The 24,029-nt window shown below is 60.5% G+C and overlaps 1 protein-coding gene across 2 annotated transcripts in view; it reads right to left on the bottom strand.

Annotated features, from left to right (window-relative positions):
• Positions 1–12,147: 12,147 nt before the first annotated feature.
• The window catches only part of WNT4 (Wnt family member 4), a 32,884-nt gene continuing 21,002 nt past the window's right edge, over positions 12,148–24,029 (bottom strand). For both annotated transcript variants that reach the window (XM_075906075.1, XM_075906076.1), the window contains 4 exons: positions 23,500–23,735; positions 19,063–19,194; positions 18,089–18,231; positions 12,148–17,609 (listed from right to left, as the gene is read on the bottom strand). In XM_075906075.1, coding sequence (XP_075762190.1) covers positions 17,142–17,609; positions 18,089–18,231; positions 19,063–19,194; positions 23,500–23,735 — 979 coding nt within the window. In that variant the 3' untranslated portion in view covers positions 12,148–17,141. The remainder of the gene's footprint in view (positions 17,610–18,088; positions 18,232–19,062; positions 19,195–23,499; positions 23,736–24,029) is intronic.

Below are 24,029 nucleotides of genomic sequence, written 5' to 3'. Positions count from 1 at the left end.
CCTTGCGCTTGATTAATCTTCGTGGTGGTGGATTCCCTCCCTGCCCAGCCTAGCTCATCAGAAGCAAGCGCCTGGAACCCACACCCATGTGTCTCACAGCTGCTGCATTCCACTGAGCCTAGATTTGGGGTCTTTTTCTTCCCTCTGTGCTACTGTTCTACTGGAGAGGAGAAAGCTTGGCAGCAGTGCAGAGTTTCCTGGTGCCCAGCACACAGCCCTGCTGCTGGGCAGGCCCACGCTGTCGTGTTTATTCCCCACCTGTCTGCGTTACCGGAGAGCTATTCAGACGTGAAAACACAATGCGACGACTTGGAACAGAACTACATGTTCAGCAGCAAGCCTGGCTCATTGTTAGTGAAGCGATATTCCTGGTACATGAGGTCACCGGTTTGTGACCTTCCATAGAAAGCATTGTGTGCCGAGGGGAAAATAGAGGTAGAGCCGCCCACCACACCTCTTCTACATCAGCTGTTTGGCCAGGCAGAGCGACGTGACGTTGCACATCTGTTGACGTGGAAACAGCGTCATTACGGCAAACTCAGGGGGCTGTCACCTGGCTAAGCAGCCATGCTCTGGCAGCAAAAGCATGAGTGAGAAAATTCCATCTCGTCAGTGGCACAGCGGGTGGTGCCCGTGTAAACCTCCGCCCTCTCTGGAGACTGGTCTCAAAAAGGTGGAAAGACAAAGAAAGCAGCATTACACTAGGGGAGGGGTCCTGGCAGAAAGGCTCCCAGCCAGCAAGCCTGATGAGGGAAGCCTTTCCACATTGAATTCACTTAGGTTGGTACCTTACGGTACGTCTACACAGCAGCGTTATTTTGGAATAACCGATGTGACTACAAGACATTATCTCGACGTAGTGTCAAGCTGGAGGACTTCTTACTCATTTCACGAGGAGTACAGGAAGTCGAAGGAACACTCTTCCTTCGACTTCCTGCTGTGTAGACAGGGCCAAAAGCCGAATTAAACGATTTCGACTTCAGCTACACAACTTAATTCGGGTTTTGCCCTGCTGTGTAGCTGAACCTTTAGGCAATAGTTTGTGTTTTACCTTTTATGTCTTTGTAACCAGTTCTGACTTTTAGGCCTGATGACTTGCGATCTCGTAACATCTGTCCTGCTGCACTTACTGAGCTTGCTTTGGCTAAACCAGCATGTGTTGTGTTTGGACTGGAGTGTTTGAGAAACTTTATTGAGAGACCAAGGCTCGTGCGTGTCATTCCTGCTAGTGAAATGGCAGGCTTCCCATGGGCTTGTGTTGTCCTGGAGGGAGGAGCTGGGCAGGACCAGAGGCACGTTTGGAAGGGAAAGTCTGGGACTGAGAATTTTCTGGGTCGCTCTGCAGTGTAAATCAAAGAGGGCAGCTTGGGGATAGACGCACTGAACCCTGTGGCTCCACCCATATTCCAGCCCTGCTTCACCCAGGCCCCTCCCTCACTCTGCCCAAGCCCTGCCCCTCCCACTGTCTCCCTCTTCTCTTCCATCCCCCTTTCTGGTCACCCCAAATCCCTGAACCCAAAGGTAGCAACTGACATTTGCAAAATAACACTCTTCTAACACTTCTCTCTGAAGAAAACGAGCATGTTTCCCATGGCAGGCCAGATTGTGCAGACTGGACATGCAGAAGGTACCTAATTAAAGCACTAAATTTGGGAATAATAAATCTCAGTCACAGGTTTTCTGATATGTCTTGAATTTGGTCAGAGATTAATTTGCAAAAACTGTGGCGTTCGAGCAAGTCAGTTGTCCTGCTGAATCCACTATGAAATACCATGGAATTCATGATGTGGCTCTTCTCTGTTGTACATTTTTTTAAATCAGTATTTCCAAGCTGATTTAAAAATACCAAGTAAGTATTTCTTACTTGATGTAAGAAAGGAATCATTGCAGATTACTACATATTTAACACACTGAAACAAAGACATTATTTTAAATTAGTCAGTAAGAGCAGTTTAGTACATTGTAATTGGGAACACTCATTTATGTCACGTGAGCTCCACAACAATAGACATGTTTATAAACTTGCATCATACATTTATATTAAACTACATTTGAAAAGATTTTAGGCATAACAAAGGGTCTTACTAATGTGCAGAGTCTGGTGGAGAGTTCTCTTAAAACTACTTCATCAAACAGCCAGCACTCTGGTAAAGAAGGGGGACTCATTTGCTCAGGTATCTGGAAGAAAAGGGATGTCCCTTTAGGTCTGTCTTCAGCAGCGGGTGAAAGGAAAGCAGGGCTGGACAGAAGGGACAGGAAGACGTTGAAAGCAAGATTCTGTCCTATAGTAATACAAATCAAATTGTGCAATTAGAGAAGGGAGGCCTTTTGAAGAATTATTTTTTTTAAAACCATATGTCTGAAGATCAAAGCATTTAAGGATAAAACTGAATACTGAAGGATTTTTGGCGATGTGATTTTATAATTATAGTTGTAATTTTAATTATATAAATATATTATATTTATAATTTTAAAACTTTAAATATTTAAAGCAAATTTTAAACTAAGGTCCTATCGACATATTACAGTGACACACCACTGGGTTTTCAGTAAGTTTAGAAACTGACGGTTTATTCCTCTGGGCTGGCATGTGAATCATAGAATCCTAGGTTTGGAAGAGACCTTAGAAGCTCATCGAGTCCAATCACCTGCTAAATGCAGGACCAATCCCAACTCAATCATCCCATCCAGGTCTTTGTTGATCCAGGACTTGAAAACCTCTAGGGATGGAGATTCACCCCCCTCCCTAGGGAACCCAGCCCAGTGCTTCATCACCCTCCTAGGGAAATAGTTTTTCCTAATATCTAACCTAGACCTTCCTCACTGCAACTTGTGACCATTGCTCCTTGTTCTTGGCATCTTCCACCACTGAGAACAGCCTCTCTCCATCCTCTTTGGAACCTCCCTTCAGGAAGTTGAAGGCTGCTCTCAAATCCCCCCTCACTCTTCTCTTCCATAGACTAAACAAACCCAAATCCCTCAGACTCTCCTCATAGGTCATGTGCTCCCGCCCCCTCATCATTTTGGTTGTCCTATGCTTGACTGTTTCCAATGCCTCCACATCCTTAATGCAGTGGGGGCCCCAGAATTAGAATATTTCAGATGTGGCCTCACCAGAGCCAAATAAAGGGGAATAATCACTTCCCTAGATCTACTGGCAATGCTCCTCCTAATGCACCCAATATGCTGTTAGCCAACTTGGCTACAAGGGCGCCCTGTTGACTCCTATCCAGCTTCTCATCCACTGTACTTCCCAATCATCTAGCCAACTCTCTCTCCACCTTTCCATCCATTTATCCAATCCAGACTTCCTTTACTTGCTGGGAAGAATCCTGTGGGAGACCATATGTGACGGCGCGTTGGGGTCCCCTGTCTCCTGCACCCCGAAATGGCACAAACAGACTCCACCAGCCAGTAGAATTGAGGGTGGTTTATTGCTCCTCCAGGATACAGCCCAGCACAGATGTAATCTGGTTACAGGAACTGGGGCTAAGAGGCCTCAGTGCCCCCCTTGAGATAGGGGAGTCCCAGCCCCCTCCCCAGCTCCTTCTCCCCTGCTTTCCAGCCAGGAACTCACTCACTCTCCTCCAGCCCTGCCCCCCAGCCAGGGCAGCATCCACCTTCCTTTGTTCCTCTCCATGGGGGTCAGCTGGCCAAACCGGTTGGGATACCCTCTTTGCATAGTGACGCATCGCTTGTCTGCTCGGTGGTGCTACAGACAGCAGCCAGAGAGTTAGCAGGTTACCCCCCACTTCGTCACACCATATCAAAAGCTTTGCTAAAGTCAAGGTATCTCACATCCACCCCCATGTCAGTTACTGTGACGACGCAGTCGGGTTCCCCCGATCTTGCACCCCCGGAGCAGCAAGAACAGATTCCGCCAGCAGTAGACTAGCGAGGGTTTATTGCTCCTCCAGGATACAGCTCAGCATAGACGTGGTGTGTTTACAGGATTTGGGGCCAGGGTGTTTCATACCCCTTGGGTTAGGGGGTCCATCACCCCTAGCCCTCAGCCCCAGCAACCTCAGTCTGTCTCCCTCGTGGGTCCAGCCCCAGACAGCCACTGCCCCTTCACCCAAAACCTGGTGTCGGTCTCCGCCTCCCTGCCTGTGTCTCTCTCCTTGGGAGGCTGAGCCTGGATGAGTCAGTGAGACTCTCACATCACAGCGCAGGGGGACACGGGGTTACAGAGCAGACAGCCCCCCACTGCCCCACAGTTACCTCATCACAGAAGCTAAGCCGGTTGGCCAGGCCTGACTTGCCCTTGGTGAATCCATATTGACTGTTCCTGATCACTTTCCCCTCTTCCAAGTGCTTCAGAATGGATTCCATGAGGGTCCCCTCCAGGATTTTGCGGGGGGACTGTGGTGAGGCTGACTGCTCTCCAGTTCCCTGGATTCTCCCTCTTTCCGTTTTTTAAAGGGACCGTGCCCGTTGAATGGCTTCGTTGCAACGTCACGACTCTTTCACGGTTCAGTGCTAGGCCGGCAGGCTGGAAGGGTTTTCACGTTTCAGTGAATGGAGCCACTCTGGGGAAGACTCACCAGGCTGCAACAGCTGCTGCGGGAGCTCACCTGACTGGTCAGACCAGGGATCGGACGAGAGGAGCGGCTGAGCACTAGGACCCAGGGGAGGCCGTGCCTCCTCTGCCTCTTATACCTGCTGCCCATGGACGGTGGCTGGCAGTACACTGGGAACCGGTCCTGGTCCGCAGCAGCCCTGCATGGATCTGCCCTTCCTCACATGCTGCTACCTGCTGGGGGCCAAGGCCTGGTTCCTGCACTGAGGGCGAAGAACGTTAAATGCCGGTCAGGACCCAGCGCCGCAGCAGTCGGAGTTCAGCCATCGTGCTGCGAAAATGCTGAAGCTCGTCAGGCCTTGCCCTTACTCACCGGCTGTGTCTACACTGGCACCTTTTCCGGAAAAGGGATGCTAATGAGACCAGTCGGAATTGCAAATGCCGCGGGGGATTTAAATATCCCCTGCGGCATTTGCATGAACATGGCTGCCGCTTTTTTTCCGGCTCGGGGTTTTGCCGGAGAAAAGCACCAGTCTAGACAGGATCTTGCGGAAAATAAACCCTTTTCCGGAAGATCCCTTATTCCTACTTGAAAGTCTACATTCCAACTGGTCTCATTAGCATCCCTTTTCTGGAAAAGGGTGCCAGTGTAGACACAGCCATCGTGTGCTGCACCTCAGCCGCCCCAGCCAGAGGAGAAATGAGGGCGGCCGCCCCAGGCCCTGCACTTCGGGGGCCCTGCGGTGGCCACCTCAACCATCGTATGGGACCCAGGGGATTCTGGGGCCTCACACAGGATGGCAGCAGGAGTCACCCTCCCCCCCACTCACCATGCAGGCAACGGGAGCCACAGTGGCCCAGCAGCCTGCTCTGCCCACTGCTCCGCCCGCTCCTGGCTTCCCAGTGCTGCGGAGAAGCAGGGCGCAGCGGGCTGGGAGGGCGGCGTGGCAGGCTGAGGCGTGGCAGGCTGAGGCGTGGCAGGCTGAGGCAGAGCAGGCTGAGGTGTGGCAGGCTGAGGCGTGGCAGGCTGAGGCGGAGCAGGCTGAGGCGGAGCAGGCTGAGGCAGGGCAGGCTGAGGCAGGGCAGGCTGAGGCGTGGCAGGCTGAGGCGTGGCAGGCTGAGGCAGAGCAGGCTGAGGTGTGGCAGGCTGAGGCGGAGCAGGCTGAGGCGGAGCAGGCTGAGGCAGGGCAGGCTGAGGCAGGGCAGGCTGAGGCGTGGCAGGCTGAGGCGTGGCAGGCTGAGGCGTGGCAGGCTGAGGCATGGCAGGCGAGGCAGGGCAGGCTGAGGCGGGGCAGGCTGAGGCATGGCAGGCGAGGCAGGGCAGGCTGAGGCGGGGCAGGCTGAAGCGTGGCAGGCGGAGACAGGGCAGGCTGAGGCGTGGCAGGCGAGGCAGGGCAGGCTGAGGCGGGGCAGGCTGAAGCGTGGCAGGCGGAGACAGGGCAGGCTGAGGCGGAGCAGGCTGAGGCGGAGCAGGCTGAGGCATGGCAGGCGAGGCAGGGCAGGCTGAGGCGGGGCAGGCTGAGGCATGGCAGGCGAGGCAGGGCAGGCTGAGGCGGGGCAGGCTGAAGCGTGGCAGGCGGAGACAGGGCAGGCTGAGGCGTGGCAGGCGAGGCAGGGCAGGCTGAGGCGGGGCAGGCTGAAGCGTGGCAGGCGGAGGCAGGGCAGGCTGAGGCGTGGCAGGCGAGGCAGGGCAGGCTGAGGCGGGGCAGGCTGAAGCGTGGCAGGCGGAGGCAGGGCAGGCTGAGGCGGAGCAGGCTGAAGCGGAGCAGGCTGAGGTGGGGCAGGCTGAGGTGGGGCAGGCTGAGGCGGGGCAGGCTGAGGTGTGGCAAGCTGAGGTGGGGCAGGCTGAGGTGTGGCAAGCTGAGGTGGGGCAGGCTACTGGGCCACTCTGGCTCCTGCCGCCCATGTGGTGAGTGGGGGGGAGTGAACCTTGCTGGCACCATGCCAAGCCTCTGCAATCCCCTGGGCTGCACTGCATGGGGAGGGGGAAAGGGCGCAGAGCTTGGGGAGGGGGTGAGCAGGTGCTCTGTGGGTAGTAGAAGCGGGGTGGGGGTGGGGGGGAGTGGTTGGGAGCCCCTCTCCCCACCCGGCTTCTGCAGCAACCAGAGGCTCCCATCTGGGAGGCGGGGCCACGATTGGCGCTGGGAGCCTCTGGTCGTGAGTAGAAGCCAGGTGGGGAGAGTGGCTGGGAGTCCCGGCCAGTGCCCCTGCCCCGCCCCGCTTTTGCATACGACCACAGAGCTCCCAGTGCCAATCGTGGCCCCGCCTCCCAGTTGCTCCCCCGTCCCCGCCAGGCTTCTGTCCGGCGCCCAGCCGGGAATTCAGAAAATACCGGAAATTGCACATTGCACATTGCATGTGTCCGGTATTTTCTTAATTTTTCTACCGAACAGAGGGCGCAAATACCAGACTGTCCGGTAGAAAACCGGACACCTGGCAACCCTATTGTGGGGGGGTTGCCCCAGGCCCATGTCCCTTGGGACAGTCCTGCCTACAGCAGCATTGGTGTGTGTGGTTCTGGTCACAGCTAGTAAGGCGCCAGACTGAGCCCCCGAAGGCCGTGTTGCGATATCTGATATTGCGCATCCGGGTCTATTTGGCTTCCCCCGCAGTCTGGATCTGAAGAGCTGACCTTGCACCCGCCCAGTGTCTGCAACACGCTCTCCCCCCACTGGTACAGCAGCTGCCGGTCAGGCCTGCACATTCCTGGCCCGACTGTTGTGGTAAAATGTCTGGTTATCCCAATCAATTAGCCGGCATAATGCAATAGTTAAATCAGCCAGCGCCGGTTGCTTTAAAAATAGATTTTTCCTGCCTGCTCCTAATGACTGCAATTGGTAAAGGGCCGTTCGGACTTTGCTGCCATTTCCCATGTCCTGGCCACAGCTCAGCTGCAATTGTGTGGCTCTCGTCCTACACTTCAATAGGGGCTTCTAATTTAATGATAAGGCCTACCTGGTATGGGCCGGGTCCTTCAGGGCAGGAGGCTGGGGAGGTGGGCGTGTGTACGTAAGAGTGAGGGCTGGGGGTGAGGAGGGGCTCAGAGCGGGTGGTCCTGTCAGCCAGGGCTTTCCCCTCCTACCCCGGCTGGTAGGGGCCTTCTCTCTCTTCCAGCCAGCATGGGTATTCTCTTGCTCCCCTTGCTGGCAAGGGCCTTCTCTCTCTCCCCAGTTGCCCCAGCTGGCAGGGCCTCCCCCCACCCGGCGCTGTGGCCAAGGGCCAGGTGGGAGAAAGGCTTTGGGGAGGGGGGCTACTTGGTCTGGTGGCAGGCAAGTTGGAGAGTCCCAGCTGGCCACTCTTCGATGGTGCGGCTGTCCCCAGTGGCCACTCTCAGTATCACGTCCCTCCTCTCTATGCCCCTCCCTTTCCATGTTATGGAAAACAGTCCCATTCCCAGCACTTCCCAACAACTTCAACCCTGACCTTGCACTACGTTGGAATAGGAGGAAGCTACCTACCAAGTTTGGTGGGCCTCACTCCCAGGCTGCGTCTAGACTGGAATGATTTTCCACAAATGCTTTTAACGGAAAAGTTTTTCCATTTGCAGAAAAGAGCGTCTAGATTGGCACGGACGCTTTTGCACAAAAGCACTTTTTGCGGAAAAGCGTCCGTGCCAATCTAGACGTGGTTTTGCGCAAGAAAGCCCCGAGCGCCATTTTCGCCATCGGGGCTTTTTTGCGCAAAACAGTTTTTACCTGTCGACACTGGCCCTCTTGCGCTAAAGCATTTGTGCAAGTGGGCTTATCCCTGAACGGGAGCATCATAGTATTTGCACAAGAACAGTGACAATCTTACACTAGATCGTCAGTGTTCTTGTGCAAATTCAAGCGGCCAGTGTAGACAGCTGGCAAGTTTTCCCACAAAAGCGGCCGCTTTTGCGTAAAAACTTGCCAGTCTAGATGCAGCCTTACTGTTTCGGAGGAATTCTCTAACAAACAGACCCACAGCCAGACGGACAGACAGCCGCACACTTCTAAAATACATGGATAGATTGGTCATGACGAGAGAGCAAGGGACCTGCCCAAGTGATGGAGTTGCTTGTGGGTACTGGCAGAGGCTGCTCCTGGTAGCTTTATTTGGTGGATGAAAGGGAAATCCAGGCGTTGAGTATTAACCGCATCTCTCATACAACCCACAGCCCAATGAATGAATGAACGTATTTATGTAGCAGAGTGGTGCCCAGCCACTGCCCAGAGCTGCGTGTGACCGTTGACAGGGAGGTGAGGCACCGGGAAGTCGGCTGGAGGGGACGTGGCCAGGAAGGGTGAAGCTTGGCCCAAATGAGCAGCCACAGCGGAGCGGCCTGCAAGGGATGGGAAGGAGGGGGAGATGGAGCGTTGTGGTGTTGCCCAGATCTCAAGAGACCTGCTCTGCCACAGACGCCCTGCGGGACCTTAGGCCAGGCACGAGGGCCAGATTTTGAAAGGTATTTTAAAGGTCCTAAGGGCCTCTGGATGCCATCACCATCTTCAGGTGCCTGAACACCTTTAAAGATCCGGCCTTGGGCTCTGTGCCTCAGTGCTGCGCAGGGGGATAAGAACCTCTCGCACACGGGGACGTGAGAGTCACTATAGCGCCGGGGAAGTGCTCAGGCATTACACGCCCAGGGCCGTATAAGGTCCACAGCGAGACAGGAGTCAAGGTGTGGCGGCACGTCGGGGACCCCCCGCTCCTGCACCCCGTCTGCAGCAAGATGAGACTCCGCCAGCCAGTAGCATAGAGAGGGCTGATTGCTCCGCCAGGATCCAGCCCAGCCCAGACGGGATGTGGAGTCAGGGCCAGGATGCCTCAGACCCCTTGGGTCAGGGGGTCCATTGTCACCCCTAGACCCTCAGCCCTCAGCTAAGGCTTTTCCAGCCAGCAACTGCCCCTTCCCCCGAAACCTGGGGTGGGTCTCCGCCTCCCTGCCTTTGTCTCTCCCCTTGGGAATCCCCCGGTATCTCCAGGCTGAGCCCAGGTGTCAGGGTTAATACACGAGTCAGTGGGAATCGCACAGCACAGCGCAGGGGGACCCAGGTACAGAGCAGACAGCCCCCCCATGCCACATCCCTCCCCCTCCAAGAGCGAACTGAGCGGGGTCACTTCGCTTGTGTCCTGGGGAAGTTCGGGCCCCTGCCCGGCAAAGCCACAGCGGTGACATTGGTGCTCCCCTTGGCTTGGGCCGGCCACATGAGACCCTGAGCCCCCTGCAGGGAGCCCTCCCCGGTCAGGGCTGCCAGCCTCTCGCTGGCTCTGGCTACGGGTGGTGACCAGGGCCCAGTGGGGTCCGTCTGGCCATTCCTCTAGGTCACCCCCATCAGCACCTCCGTGGGCACATGCCGGTGACCCCCACTTCCTTGGGGCCCTCAGCGCCCCATTTCAGATGCACCCGGGCTACGGGCACCTTAAACAGGGTCCCGTCTATGCCCCTCAGGGTTAGCTAAGTGTCGGGCGCCATACGGTCTGGGGCCACTACCTCGGGCTGGGCCAGTGTCACCTCCGCCCGTGTCCCAGAAACCTGTCACCTTCCCTCCATCCACTGCCAGGGGCACGAGGCACTCGCTTCGCAGGGGCCACCCTGCCCCCACCCGGTACACGGAGAAATCTGCCTTCAGAGGGTCAGAGCTCCTGGGGGGAGGGGGGTGCACTGAGCGTCCTTCCCCCCTTCTGAGCTGAGGTTTGCCCCTGCCCCTCCTTCTGGGGCAGCCTGCCCTTCCCCCAGCTCCAGCCCGTTAATCCTGGGAAGTCTCAGGTCGTAGGACCTGTCCTGATGCCTGGGGCACTGATCCCTCTTGTGGCCTCTTTGCCCGCAGCGATGGCAAGTGAGGACCTGCGGGCCCTTTTGGGCCGGCTCCACCTGGGCTCTGGCTGGTTCTCTGGGGCACAGACGGCTGGACCTTGTCTCTTGGGCTCGCCTCATAGGTGACTCTCTCCGTTGCTCAGTCGAGAATCGGTCTCTGCGCGATTCCCTTTCTCTCCGGGACTCCCGTTCACACCCAGACTGGCTCTCGCTGAACTTGTCCGCCAGTTTCCTGGCCTCCCGGGGGTCTTCTGGCCTCCAGTCCTGGAGCCACAGCCTCAGGCTGGGTGTGCACACTTCATAAAACTGTTCCAGCATCCTCAGCTTACGCAGGTCCCCTGCGGTCTGGGTCCGACCCCGCACACCCACTTGCAGCAGGATTGCGCCAGGCGGGAGGCCAGATCCACACAGGTCTCTTGGCTCCTTCTGTTCGCCCTGGAACTTCTTCCTGTACGTTTCCTGGGTTAGCCTGGACTGACTCGTTCATAGTCACCCGGCTGCAGATCCTCCAGCTGACTGAGCCCCCCTGTGGCCTCCTGATCCAGCAAGGGGGGGAGCTGTTGCAGCCGGTCCGCTGGGGGGATCTGGTGCAGTTCACAGGGCTGCTCAAAGGAGCTGAGGAACGCGTCCATGTCCCCCACATTTTTACATTGGGCCAACACGAGCTTCTCCAAGCATCTGGCTGCCCCGGGCCCCCTGGGGTCCTCCCCGCTCATCACAGCCGGGGCCCCTCCGCTTCTCCTCTCTGCCATGGCCAGCTCATGCTCCGCTGCCTCTCGATCCTGGCGCGCCTCCCTACGGTCCTCTAACTCCTTTAGCCTCAGCTCGATCTCCAGCCGCCGTAGCTCTGCCGGGCTGGATCCCGCCCTAGATGAACCGCTGCCGGTAGAGCGTGGCCTGGTGGGCACCGCGTCTCTTTGGCAGGCTCCAGCCCTCCGTCCGGTCTGAGAGCCTGACACGCTCTGGGGGTGTCTGGCTGCTCCACGCTGGGATAGGATACAGGTGCCTGGACGGTTCATTCTCTTCCAACTGGGCTATCAACTGGGCCTTGGTTGCTGCCCCCATGGCCAGGCCCCTCTCTCTGCACAGCCCCACAAGGTCTGCCTTCAGGAGTCGGGCGTAGGCCATCTCCCCGCCGATCCCCGGAGTGTAGACTCACCAGTCGAGCGCTGCAGCGTCCACAGCTCCCAGGAACCGCTTTGCTCTGTCTCCAGCATGTCTGGCTCTTGCAAGCCCCTTCCTTCTACTGCTCCTTGTCACTCGCTGCTGGAAGCTCGATCCACGGGGTGCAGTGCCTCCCACCCGACACCACTGCGGGGGACCCCCCCGATTGTCACCCCTAGACCCTCAGCCCTCAGCTAAGGCTTTTCCAGCCAGCAACTGCCCCTTCCCCCAAAACCTGGGGTGGGTCTCCGCCTCCCTCCCTTTGTCTCTCCCCCTGGGAATCCCCCGGTATCTCCAGGCTGAGCCCAGGTGTCAGGGTTAATACACATGTGGGTGAGTCAATGGGAATCTCCCATCACAGTGCAGGGGGGTCCCGGGGTTACAGAGCAGACAGCCCCCCCATGCCACACCAGGGAAGATGTGAGGGGCAGGAAGCAGCTTGGAGAGCAGGACGGAGGCGAATCAGGAAGGTGCGTGAGGAAGGGGCCGAGGACGGCCAAGTGGGCCCGACTGAGGGCTCCCGGAGGAGAGAGAAGCCGCGGCGATGACATTGCTTGGGAAGGCAGATGGCTGCCGTGAAGGAGGAGGGGGCCTCAGGCTGGTCCCTGCAGAATCTGCCTTGGCTGGATGTTCTATTTCTGCAACAACGGTCACGCTTAAAAAAACCCCAAACCACAGGCAGATGCCAGACTGCACGAAGTAATCATCTTTATAGCGAATGCCACCAAGCTGTGAGTCAAACCATGTGCTGGCAAATTACAGCCAATTATATAGTACCGAAATAGGACCCACATTCAAAACTAAGAGTCAGAGTACCCCACAGTTTGGGCTAGCAGCATCCGATAGCCTCCAGCAGCCCAGCTTCCAGGCCTGGGCCCGGGGAAGGGAATTCTAGCTGCATTTCCAGGACACCTGGCTGACACCTTTCCGGGTAACGTATGTGGATGACCGTCCCTCAGCGGTGCTGAGCATGGGACGGGAGAGAACCGAGCCCGTTGCTCCTCGATGCGCGAGGCTCCAGATGTGCTGCGGGTGAGGGAGGACTCGGCTGTCCGGCTGCCCAGGCGTTGGCAGGAGCGAGGTAGGACGAGGATGCTGCGGTGGGGCCAGTTCTTTGTGTGGAAGTCTCTCCCGTACTGACACTTCCCACTGCCCCCGGCGCGGCCTCAGGGCTGGGTCAGTGGCCTGGTTAAAGCAGCCAGAGGTTGGATGAGTGTTTTGTGCCAAATGTTGCCTGAAAAGAGGCCCAAGGATGCTCTGAGGGGAAGGAGCCACGTGGGCCGGGGCCTGCAGGCAGCACTAACTCCTTGGCCTGTTCTCTGGTTCCTGGGACCAGGTTTCCTCGCAGCCCTCCCCCCTCGAGCGCAGGAATTGCCACAGCTCAGGATCTGGGGGCGCTGGGCAGCCCGTTCCCTTGGCAGATGCGAGGGCCCAGAGAGGAAAGGCCTCAGCCCCAGCGCACCTTTCGATATCTGGACGCGACCGCAGGTGCTGGGCCCTTTTGAAATTTCGGGGCCTGCTGGGTTCAGACGCGTGGCCTGTGGGACAGCCACGCTGGAGAGAAAATGCCCGTTTGATTCCGCTCTGGGGCCGCGTGGGAATCAGCCGCCCCGCCCTCGGGGGGCAGCCCCACGGATGCAGGAGGAAGCTGGGGGCGCCCGCTCGTAAACGGCAGCCGCTGCCCCTTCCCTGCGACGAGGGCTCAGCACGGCTTCTCTGGCCCATCTGCGCGGCAGGGAGCACAGTCCCCAGGCAGCCAGAGCGAGCTTGGTGGGCTCGGGTGACCCAGGGCGCCCCTGGCATGGGTCCTCTCCCCACCAGCCGCCTGGGCATCCCGGGGAAGGGGAAAGGGGCGAAGTCGAGCACTAGCTCATAAACAAGCTCAGCAAGAGACTCTGGATCAGGGGAGGTGGCCGGACATGGGAGGAGCCCCCCACATCCCGCCTCTATCTCCCAAAGCCTCCTCGCCTGAGGGCTGGGGCGTCAGAGCTGGGGACTCGGCCAGCCCAGGGCAGCCCTCCCGGCAGGGGCTGTGTCGCACGAGGGGCAAGGAGCCCTGCTCCCTGGCTGCAGGCCGAGGGGGATGGTTTTAAAGGGCTCGTCGTTCCCACCCCCTTGACAGCCCGAATCCACAGAGTCACTGAGACGTCGGCCCCTCCTGGGCAGTGACGGGGGCGGTTAGCAGGATAACTGGGTTCTGTTCCCGGGGTTCAGCGGTGGCCGATTGAGCACTGCCTCCCTGTGCCTCAGTTTCTCCCTCTGTGGAGCAGGGATTATACCCACTGAGTGCACTCGGGGGTGGGGCTTGGGGACCAGGCAGGGTGTGAGGCCACTGGCAGGCACAGCACGCTAGCGCTGCTGAGGGCCCCGACTGAACATGGTGCTGCAGCATTGAGGGGGGCAGCCAAGGTCAGGGTCCTCTGGACCCCCAGCATACCCGTGAGGTGAGATGCAGGCAGGTCCTCCCTTGGGATGCTCAGCGGAAGGCCCCTCCTCGTAGCATTTCAATGAGCCGCGTCCCCTGCTCCATGCCCCAGCCAGGCAGGGTGGCTTGCAGAGAGCCCTGGCTGTGCGGAGCCCGACCCGCGCACAGCACCGAATCGCCCTTGGAGAAGCAAAATCAGCAAAAGGCGACAGTGGGGAGGCGCAGCAAAGCGCTGCGGAGCCAGGGGGTCAGGGATGACACTTCCAGGGACCAGCTTGGAAACCCCTGTGCAGAGCGAGTCTCTCCCCGCGGATCTGGATCTTCCCGCGCAGCTCTGGCCCTCGGCCCAGCTGGACAACGAGCAGCCACCTTGGCCAGCGGCCTGAGGTCAGGCCCCCACTGCATTAGCGGGAAAGAGCATCAGGAGTCTTGCAGGCGCAGCCCTCGCAGCCTGGAGCCCCGAGAAGCGAGGCAGCCGCTTGCCAGGGGAGTTCAAGCCCCGATCCCTCCAGGAGGTGACTGCACGGCCTGGCTTCCGCTGCGGCGGGCATGGCCGGGGGCGCTCAAGGCACCAGCTCCTAGTTGGATCAAAGGGAGCTGGCAGAAGAGGTGCCGCCTCCCAGGTTGGCAGGGGCGTCTGTCCCGCTTTAGGAGGCCTGCACTGACCGGGAGGGGGGGACGGAGCTGCTGTTGTTTAGACAGACGAGGCAGACGGCTGCAGGGGGCCCGGGCTTGTCCCACCCTGCCCAGCCTGGGGAAGGGTGGCGTGTGGCGCGAGCACACGGCTCTGCCTCTGCCGGGGCATCTGCGCCTGCCTCCAGTCAGTTGTCAGACAAGTCCCAACCGGACGGTGCCTGGAGCCCTTCCAGCAGCCTGACGCGCCCCCGTCCCGCCCTGCCATGGTGCAGAAGGGGCTGCGTGTCTGCGCCTCCCGCTAACCCTCCCCGCGCCTCTTCCAGGGGAAGGAGGAAGCCCCCACTGGGCCCAGGGTCTCGTGTGGCTCCAGCACGCCCCCTGCCCCTGCCTCGAGGAGCGGGAGGGGAACGTTTAGCCGTGCTCCAGGGGGGCTCGGCCCACCCTGGAGGGGCGCGTTGGCAAGGGCAGGGCCCTGCTCGGGCCTCTCGCCAGGCGGTGGCACTAGGGGCTGCTTTGCCCGTTTGGGGTTAATCTGCCTTTTCCACCATTTCGCTCTGCACAGCGCTGGGTGGGGGTTGGGGCTCTGTGCTGCCCCCCCCCCGAACCCCTCACTTATTAATACTCTGTCCTGCCCTGATCCTGGCTGGAGGAGCCAGTGGGATGGCAGGGAGAGGGGGGCAGGGGCAGGAGCAGGAGCATTCAGGTCTCTGCCTTAGGAAGAACCGAGCCTGCTGGTGTGTGCAGGGTGTCACAGACAAGCCCTCCCCAGCTCCCCCTTGCAGTGCTGGGTCTAGGGGAGCAGCTGAGGGACAAGGCCAACGTGCACGTGGTGCCAGGCACTGCAAATCCCTCGGCCCCCCGAGGGCCAGGCTGAGAACGGACGTGGCTCTGCCCCTTGGGACACATCCACCCTCCCCTGTCCACAGAGACCGGCCAAGAGAGGCGGGGAACCTGGCCCCGCGGGGAGCAGAGCCACCGAGGGGGAAGGGGAGGCCGGTCTCTGGGACCCTGGGGACTGGGATTCACATGCAGCAAGTGGAAAAACGGACAAAATCTCAAGTGGCTTCCTGACCCCCTTAAGGCCCCATGGTGCTGCTCTGGTATTGGCAGGACACAGAGACTAGCCCCAGAGCATAGCCCCAGTGTAGCCGGGCCATATCCTCCTCCCCAGCACAGTGCACAGGGCTGGGGAAACGGCCACGGGAGGAAACGGCCACGGGAGAAGACGGCCACGGGAGAAGACGGCCACGGGAGAGCATTTTATTATTACTGTGGGATGCGTAGCAGCAGCAGCTGCCTCCAGCGAGGCCAGCAGCAAAGCAGCCCCTAGTGCCGCTCCACCCTAGCTGGGCCCTGCCGCGCTCCAGGCCCCTTTGCATACTATTGGCCTGGGGTGCTGCAATGGGCGTGACCCCAGGAGAGACACGTGGGGTTTGGGGTAAGCTGCCTGGGGCCTGGCAGAGGTGTGGGGGAAACTGCCCTGGGGGGAGCAGCAGAGAGGAGGCCGGCCTGGGGTACTGGCTGGGGGTGGGGCTGGGAGCCCACTGGGGTTCCCAGGGCTCCGGGTGAAGCTGAGGGCAGGGGGAGGGGTGGGTGGGGTGGCTGGAAGGGGGGAGAGGAGCCCGCGTGGGTAGGGCCCATGGCGAGGCGAAGGCTGTGAGAGGAGAGAGGCCCAGGGTCCACGTGGGGTGGGCCTGGAGCTCTTCCGTCTCCGCTCAGGAGCCAAGAGGCCCCCCAGGGGGTCAGGGGCAGGAAAGGGGCAAGGCCCAGGGGGAAACCAGCCACAGGGCTGGAGATGCAGGGACTCAGGATGAGAGGGGCAGGGGAGCTCATGGCCTCACTCAGCAGCACCATTCGCTTCTCCTTTATTTCTACCTAAGAGGCTGCTGCCAGGCCAGGCCTCAGGCGGGCGGGGGGGGGGGGGGGGAGCTGTCCAGCAGTGCCCCGGGGTGGTGGGCCCTGAACGAGGAACCGTCCACACAGGCACATCCACGTCACCTCGGCGCCTGGCTCCAGGGGGCTCTGCTGAAGCAGCCGGGCCTCTGTTCTCCTGACCCCTTGCGGGCAGAGCCCAGCCCATAATAACAAGGGGGGAAAGGCCGGGGGCTGGGACCATCCCGCTCGCAGGGTCCTTCCCACCATTGGAAGCCCGGTCCCAGGGCAGCTCTGCCCTCTCTCCTCTGCCGGCGCGTGGGGCAGCACAAGCCAACGGGAGAACAAAGGCTCTGGCCCCTCAGGGTCTGTTTTCAGTCTGAAGGGGCTGAATGGAAAATGCCAGCGGAAAGGTGCCTGGCGCCCGGGCCGGGGTCCGTTTCACGGCCACGCCGCTCAGAACGCTCCGGTGGCCACTCGGGGGTTGTCCGCTGGAGGCAGGTCCCGTTCCCGGCCCGGCAGCAGCACGGCGCGCGCGCGCGACCCTCCCAGCACACGCCATGCAGGAGGGCTCTGGCTTCGGCAATAAATAAAGCAGGCCGAGTACGACCCTCGCGGCCGGAACGCTCCGTGTCTTTCTCTCGCACTCCACCAGCCTCTCCTGCCGTGGCTGGGTCATCTCCTCCGGCCCGGGGGCCACAGGCCCTCAGCCCCAGAGGGGACAGATGGGAGCCACCAGCCCAGCCTCACCGGCACGTGTGCATTTCCACCACGCGGTGGCACTGTTTGCATTTGACAAAGCAGCACCAGTGGAACTTGCAACTGCACCTCTCCACCACCTCCACCTCCTCCGTGTGGAAGCCCCTCCCGCAGCACATCAGCTCGCAGCCGTCGATTGCTTTGGAGGTTTTGTTGCAGTGTCGGCCGCTGGTCCCCAGGACCCCGTTCTTGAGGTCGTGGTCACAGAAGTCCGGGCTGGAGTCCAGGTAGACCAGGTCCTCATCCGTGTGTGGTTTGAACTGGGAGTTTTTCGGCACCAGCACTTTGGTGGAGCCGACCTTTCTCTGCTCCACCTCCGTGGCCCCGTCAAATTTCTCCTTTAGCACGTTGCCCACTTTGCGGAAGGGTGGCATCGCTTTCCAGCAGGTCTTCACCTCGCACGAGCCCGACACCCCGTGGCATTTGCACTCCACCCGCATGTTGCTCAGGATAGCCTGAAAGAAAGGAGAGTCCCGTGAGGGCGCCGTGCCAGGGATGGGCGGGGTCAGTCACTGCGGGGATGGGTGGGGAAGAGACGGGGCCGTGAGCAAGGACTCGGGGAGCAAGGCACAGGGGACGAATAGTGGCTTTCGGGTATCTAACAGGGCGTCACGGGGGGGGAGGGGGGATTGTTCTCCTGGGGCTCTGGGTACAGGGCAAGGATCAATGGGCTTAAACTGCAGCAAGGGAGGTTTCGGTTGGACATTAGGAAAAACTTCCTAATACGTTGCCCAGGGAGGTTGTGGAATCCCCGTCGCTGGAGATCTCTGAGAGCAGGTTGGACCGGTCAGGGATGACCTAGAATTGGTGCCGTGAGGGCAGGGACTGGACTCGATGCCCCTCGAGGTCCCTTCCAGTTCGAGGGTTCCACGATTCCCGGACGGGGAATGGAGCTCGGGCAGTGGCTACAGGCGGTGTCCTGCGGAGCTGTTACCTTCCTGCCAGCCTCGTTATTGTGGAGGTTCATGAGCGCCCGGCTGGAGGAGGCGCCTTTGCTCCTCTCCCGGACATCCACGAAGGACTGTGAGAAGGCCACGCCGTAGGCGATGTTGTCGGAGCAGCCGGACCACTGGAAGCCTGGAGCACGGCAGGGATTGGAAAGCGGTCAGGGCGGGTGGAGCAGGAGGCAAGGGCGATGTGCCGGCTCCCCGGCCTGCCCTCTCCCGCCAACCCCAGTCTAGCCTCAGAGGAGCTGCCTCTTCCTGTCCCCCTTGTGTCCACACTGCCCGGCGGCCGTCATCTCCAGTGTCCAACGACAGGACTTCCTGGGGAGCAGTGAGTGCTCTGCCCTCTAGGGAAGGGGGATTAGCAACCCCCCTCCAAGAGCCCCCGCAAACGTTGGGGACCCAGGAAAACCACCGTGCGGTTGTACTCGCGTGGCACAACGACAATCTCCGATCGGTGTCTTCTCTGCGGCCAGCCTGCCATGTGGCCTGGGGGCGGGGACCTTCCCCTCAGCCCCCCGGGATCCGCCTGGGAGCTGCTGGCTGTGTGATGACATCTGTCGGGGCGCACACAGCACGCTGGCCGTGCGGTGCACACGCAGACTGCAGGGCGGAGTCCCGCGGCCTAGAGGCACCTGCAGGGCTAGGGAGTGTGTTCAGCAGTATGTGGGTCCCTCCCATGGGGCGCCAGACAGAGCCCAGGCACACGCTAACCAGCCCCCTACACTGTGCGGCTTCCCCCCGGGGCTGCGGCGCTCTCCACAAAACAACGCTCCAGGTCAGCTGAAAATGTGGAAGCCGCTGAGGAGCAGCCAGACACACGTGGAGCTGCCCGCCTGTCCCCTCGCAAAGGGCCGGGGGCTGGTTCCTTTGTCCCCTCTAGCTGGCGGGCAGGAGCCCAGGGATCGGGTGCAATTCTGAGTTTAGCCCAGGGAGGCCCCCGGCCACTGGCCCCTCCACTTACCCTGGGGACTGACCCCATGCACAGTCCGATCGCAGCCACACTTCTCCAGCTCCCCACTGCTGCAGGCCCGCGTCACGGCGAAGGCCACGCCCGCCGAGGAGATGGCGTACACAAAGGCCGCTTCCCGGGTCCCTGCAGCGACAAACGGGGCAGTGGAGAATCGCTGGCAAATCTAGCCCCGCGCCGGAGTCGGTGCCAGCCACAGGTGCACATGCCACTCGCAGGCACTGACTGGTGCCACTGCCTGCTCTGCCGGACACGGGCACCTCGAATGCAGGGCCAGCGCCAGGGGTGTCAGAGGATTCCGACAAAAAAAACGGACACACTTGCCATGACATCACAATCGACATCCCGTCTGAGATAGAAAACACCTGACAGTTCTATTGTCTCAATTCTATTGTCCCCATTTGTTTCCTGACCAGAAGGCTCAAATACTGGACTGTCCGGTTCAGACCCGGACACCCGGCAGCCCTGGCCAGCGCCCATGTCGCACACGCGCAGAAGCTGCAGGCCTGTCCCAGAGCCTATCTGCAGAAATCTCTGCCCAGAGCCAACGCGACCAGCGCTGAGAGCCCGAGTCCCTGCCGTCCCGTGCGGAACACGGCACAGCCTCCCACCTCAGAACCCTCCCCAGCACGATGCCCCACAGCCGGAAACCCTCCCCGGGGCCTGCCCACGGACATGTTCCAGAAACGGGCAGAGATTCTTTTCCGGCTGAAGCCACAAACGCAGACGTGGCCGGCAGACCCCTTCTCCCTCACCCCAAGTCTGGGGCAAAGAGCCCCCCCCCCAAACCCTGCTCACAGGGGCCTGCAGCCTGAGGCCTGCAGACACCTAGAGCTGGGGACCCTGAGGCCATCGCCCGCCGCCACGCACCGACATTCTGAATGACTTGGAGCTGGCCGTTTGGGCACCAGGCAGTTGAGGCAACAACTGAAAGCGGGCCCATCGCCCAAGTGGGGAGAGCTCACCGCAGCCTCCCAGAGACCACGCAGAGCCCCCCCCCTGGCTTGCCCCCACCCAGACTCACCCTGGACAGCCCTGCCGGCGTTCCGGGGCCCAGCTCCCCACGGAGCTGAGGGCTAGTGCCCCCGGGGCCTACCCAAGGAGCCTTGCCCATGCTGGGTGCTCCCCTAGGACGAATGAAGAGCAAGGCAGAAGGAAGGTGCCTGGAGCAGCAGTTCTCAGCCAGGGCTCTGGTTTCCAAGGTCTGACACCCAGGGCTGGCTTCAGGCATAAAGTCAAAGCCCTGCCACGTGGGGCCGAAACCCAGGGCCCCAACCTTCACCAGGTCGGCTGCCACGAACTCTGAGCAGCTTAGCGCTGTGGGGCCCACTCTGAGGTGAGGCCACGAGCAACTTCACGCTCGCTGGCCCCTCGTGCCGGCCCTGGCTTGGCAGAAACCAGCTGCTGAGGCCCAGCTGGGCCGTGGCGTTCTCACAGCATGGGGAGGGGAGAACCCCAGCCAGAGAGCGGCTCCAGGGCTCACGCCCTGTGTGGATTTGCAGGATCCAGCCGGCCCTAGGCTTGTCTGGGAACACCAGCCTCCCTGCCTTCCCCACCATTCCTGCATCTCAGCCAGAACCCAACATCCAGCCGCATCGGATAGTGCACAGTGAGCACAGTGACTGGATCGGATAGTGCACAGTGACTGGATCGGATAGTGCACGGTGAGCACAGTGACTGGAACGGTTAGTGCACAGTGATTGGATCGGATAGTGCACGGTGAGCACAGTGACTGGAATGGTTAGTGCACAGTGACTGGATCGGATAGTGCACGGTGAGCACAGTGACTGGAACGGTTAGTGCACAGTGATTGGATCGGATAGTGCACGGTGAGCACAGTGACTGGATCGGATAGTGCACAGTGATTGGATCGGATAGTGCACGGTGAGCACAGTGACTGGAACGGTTAGTGCACAGTGATTGGATCGGATAGTGCACGGTGAGCACAGTGACTGGAACCGTTAGTGCACAGTGATTGGATCGGATAGTGCACGGTGAGCACAGTGACTGGAACGGTTAGTGCACAGTGACTGGATCGGATAGTGCACAGTGAGCACAGTGACTGGAACGGTTAGTGCACAGTGATTGGATCGGATAGTGCACGGTGAGCACAGTGACTGGAACGGTTAGTGCACAGTGATTGGATCGGATAGTGCACAGTGAACACAGTGACTGGAACGGTTAGTGCACAGTGACTGGATCGGATAGTGCACGGTGAGCACAGTGACTGGAACGGTTAGTGCACAGTGACTGGATCGGATAGTGCACGGTGAGCACAGTGACTGGAACGGTTAGTGCACAGTGATTGGATCGGATAGTGCACGGTGAGCACAGTGACTGGAACGGTTAGTGCACAGTGATTGGATCGGATAGTGCACGGTGAGCACAGTGACTGGAACGGTTAGTGCACAGTGACTGGATCGGATAGTGCACAGTGAGCACAGTGACTGGAACGGTTAGTGCACAGTGATTGGATCGGATAGTGCACGGTGAGCACAGTGACTGGATCGGATAGTGCACAGTGATTGGATCGGATAGTGCACAGTGAGCACAGTGACTGGAATGGTTAGTGCACAGTGACTGGATCGGATAGTGCACGGTGAGCACCGTTAGTGCACAGTGACTGGATTGGATAGTGCAGTGAGGAGGCCGTTGTTAGGGAACGTCAAACCTCTACGGGGGAGAGCAGACAAGCAGGCCCAATGGCCAGGTCACGCTGGCAGCTGCCTGCGCCAGCCGAGACTGACCAGTGGGAAAGCAGTGACAGCAAGGCAGGGAAAGCGGAGGGCGCTCCCCCGATCCCGCATTGGAGAGGTGCGTGCAGGGGGGTGCCCATGCTCTGTATCCCTTGCACTGAGAGTGTCTGCGTGTGTGACGACTGGGGGCCTGGGGTTGGCAATTAAATCTCGCACCACACAATTCCCTGGCTCCTGCCACCCGCTGAAGCCAGGGCGCCGAGGGCAGAACACGCCCCTGTCTCAGAACACGTCCTGGAGGCGAAAGGGAGCCGCTCTGAAGGGCTGGGCCGGGCTACTGGTACACTCAGGGCACGAGGCCCAGGGTCGCATGAGGACCATCGTGAGCAGAGCCCTGCCCGCTCCTCTCCGGCCTTGCTCCCCCGACTGCGCTGGTCGCAGGCTGCCATCCGCCTGGGCGGCTGCGGCTGGTTAGGACCCAGCCAGCCGGGGACTGAATCACCTCCCAGGGAACCGAGGTTAATAGCAGGATCCTGTTGGTCGGTTTGTGCTGCGGCTGCCTAAAAAGACAGGACTTGGTTTCTGGTATTTCTGGTATTTCCAGTCCTGAACCTTCACAGGCACAAACCCTCCCCGCCATGCGGAGGCAGGAAAGTCAAACAAGGAGCCGGGGCTGGCCTGGGGGAGGCTGGGGCCTGCAGAGCGGGCCCAGGGGCAGGAGTCACAGCACAGAAGGGGACACCCCCAGAGCACCAGCCAGCGGGAAGGGGGAGACGGCTCTGGGAGCTAGCGTGCCAGGAGAGGGAGGGCTGAGCGAGGGGAAGTCGCTGCGGCTCCCGCTGCCATGGGGCCTAGCGCTGCCCGCAGCAAAGAGGAGCCGGGCTCTGGAAGCGCCCTGTCAGCCAGCCACGGAGCGAGCCGTGCCACAGCCGTTATCCTCCCGCCAGTCTAGTCCCGGTTCCAGGCGCCGGGGGCTCAGCTCTCAGGGTCCCTGCAAATGGCTGGTGGGGGTCTGGGGAGAGGTGGCGCGGGAGCAAGCCTGAGGGCAGAGTGGGGGCAGAGCAGGGGTGCAGAATCCCTGGGGGGGGGGCATACAAAATTGGCACCTATGGTCCTGGCCATCCCCAGTGCGGCTCACCCCGACCTGCCACCCCTAGCGCTCTGCCAGCGCACCTCCCCCTCCTCTAGTGCCCTCAGCTCCACACACACAGTCCTGCCCCACTGCTCCCCTGCATCGGTCGGTGTCGTCCCAGGGGGCTGGAGTGCAGGGGTCGGGCCGGAGGGGGGCTCTGGGGGCTCCAGTGGGAAGGGGGAGGGATGGCTGAGCTGCAGCGCAGTGAGTGTTTTACTGTTTCTGGGCGCCAGAGGGCACCATCCCCAGGTCTCACCCACAGCCTGCTTCGCTCAGGAGGAACAAGCGGTCCAGCCGCGCTTGCGGGCAGCATCCGGCTGCTGCGGAGCCCGAGCAAGGGGGAGCTTCGCGGTGAGGCTGCAGCGCTATCCAACTCACACCCCTACAAAACAGAGTCCTGGCTGAGAGTCCGTGCCCCGCGGCGCCCAGGCACCTGGCAGCCCGGGGAAGGAGATCCGGGTCTGCCGCAGAAATGCCATTTCCTGCCCTCTGCCAACGGCAGCTCGGATGTGGCCAAGCCGCTCTGCAGCGCCAGCCTGCGCCCGGCACCGCCATCCCCCCAGAGCCGCCTCCATCCCCCGCCCGGAGGAGGGGACCGCTCACCTTGTGTCACCACCTTGCCGAAGACCGGCAGGGTGTCCAGCGTGGAGCAGTTCCAGCGCCGGTTGCGGAACTGGTACTGGCACTCCTCGATGGCCAGCTGGGCTCCCCGGCGCACCGAGTCCATCACCTCCAGGTTCCTCTTGCACATCTGCACTTGGCGCTGGATTAACCCTTTCAGCTTCTCGCAGGTCTCCTCCTCGGAGATGCTCCCCACGGAGGACAGCTTGGCGAGGTACCTGCCAGCAACGCAGCCACAGTGGTCAGAGCAGGAGACAGAAGGGTCCCGGCGCAGCCCGGCTACAGACGCCCACCGTGCCCTTTGCCATTGCGCTGTCAGGCTCAGGGCTGGTTTGAGCTCCTCCCTCTTGGCCCCGTCCAGCAGCCTGGATGCAAGCACAGGCTGCTCTCCTCTCCTCTCCTCTCCTCTCCTCTCCTCTCCTCCCCTCCCCTCCCCTCCCCTCTCCTCTCCTCTCCTGCCTTCCCACTGGAGCTGAGGCCGCGCCGGCTGGGTCCCTCGCCAGTGCCAGGCT

The sequence above is a fragment of the Pelodiscus sinensis genome, chromosome 23, assembly GCF_049634645.1.
Source record: "Pelodiscus sinensis isolate JC-2024 chromosome 23, ASM4963464v1, whole genome shotgun sequence".
Lineage (NCBI taxonomy): Eukaryota > Metazoa > Chordata > Testudines > Trionychidae > Pelodiscus > Pelodiscus sinensis.
The sequence above is the reverse complement of the archived record's forward strand: the minus strand, read 5'-3'. Positions and strand labels throughout refer to the sequence as shown.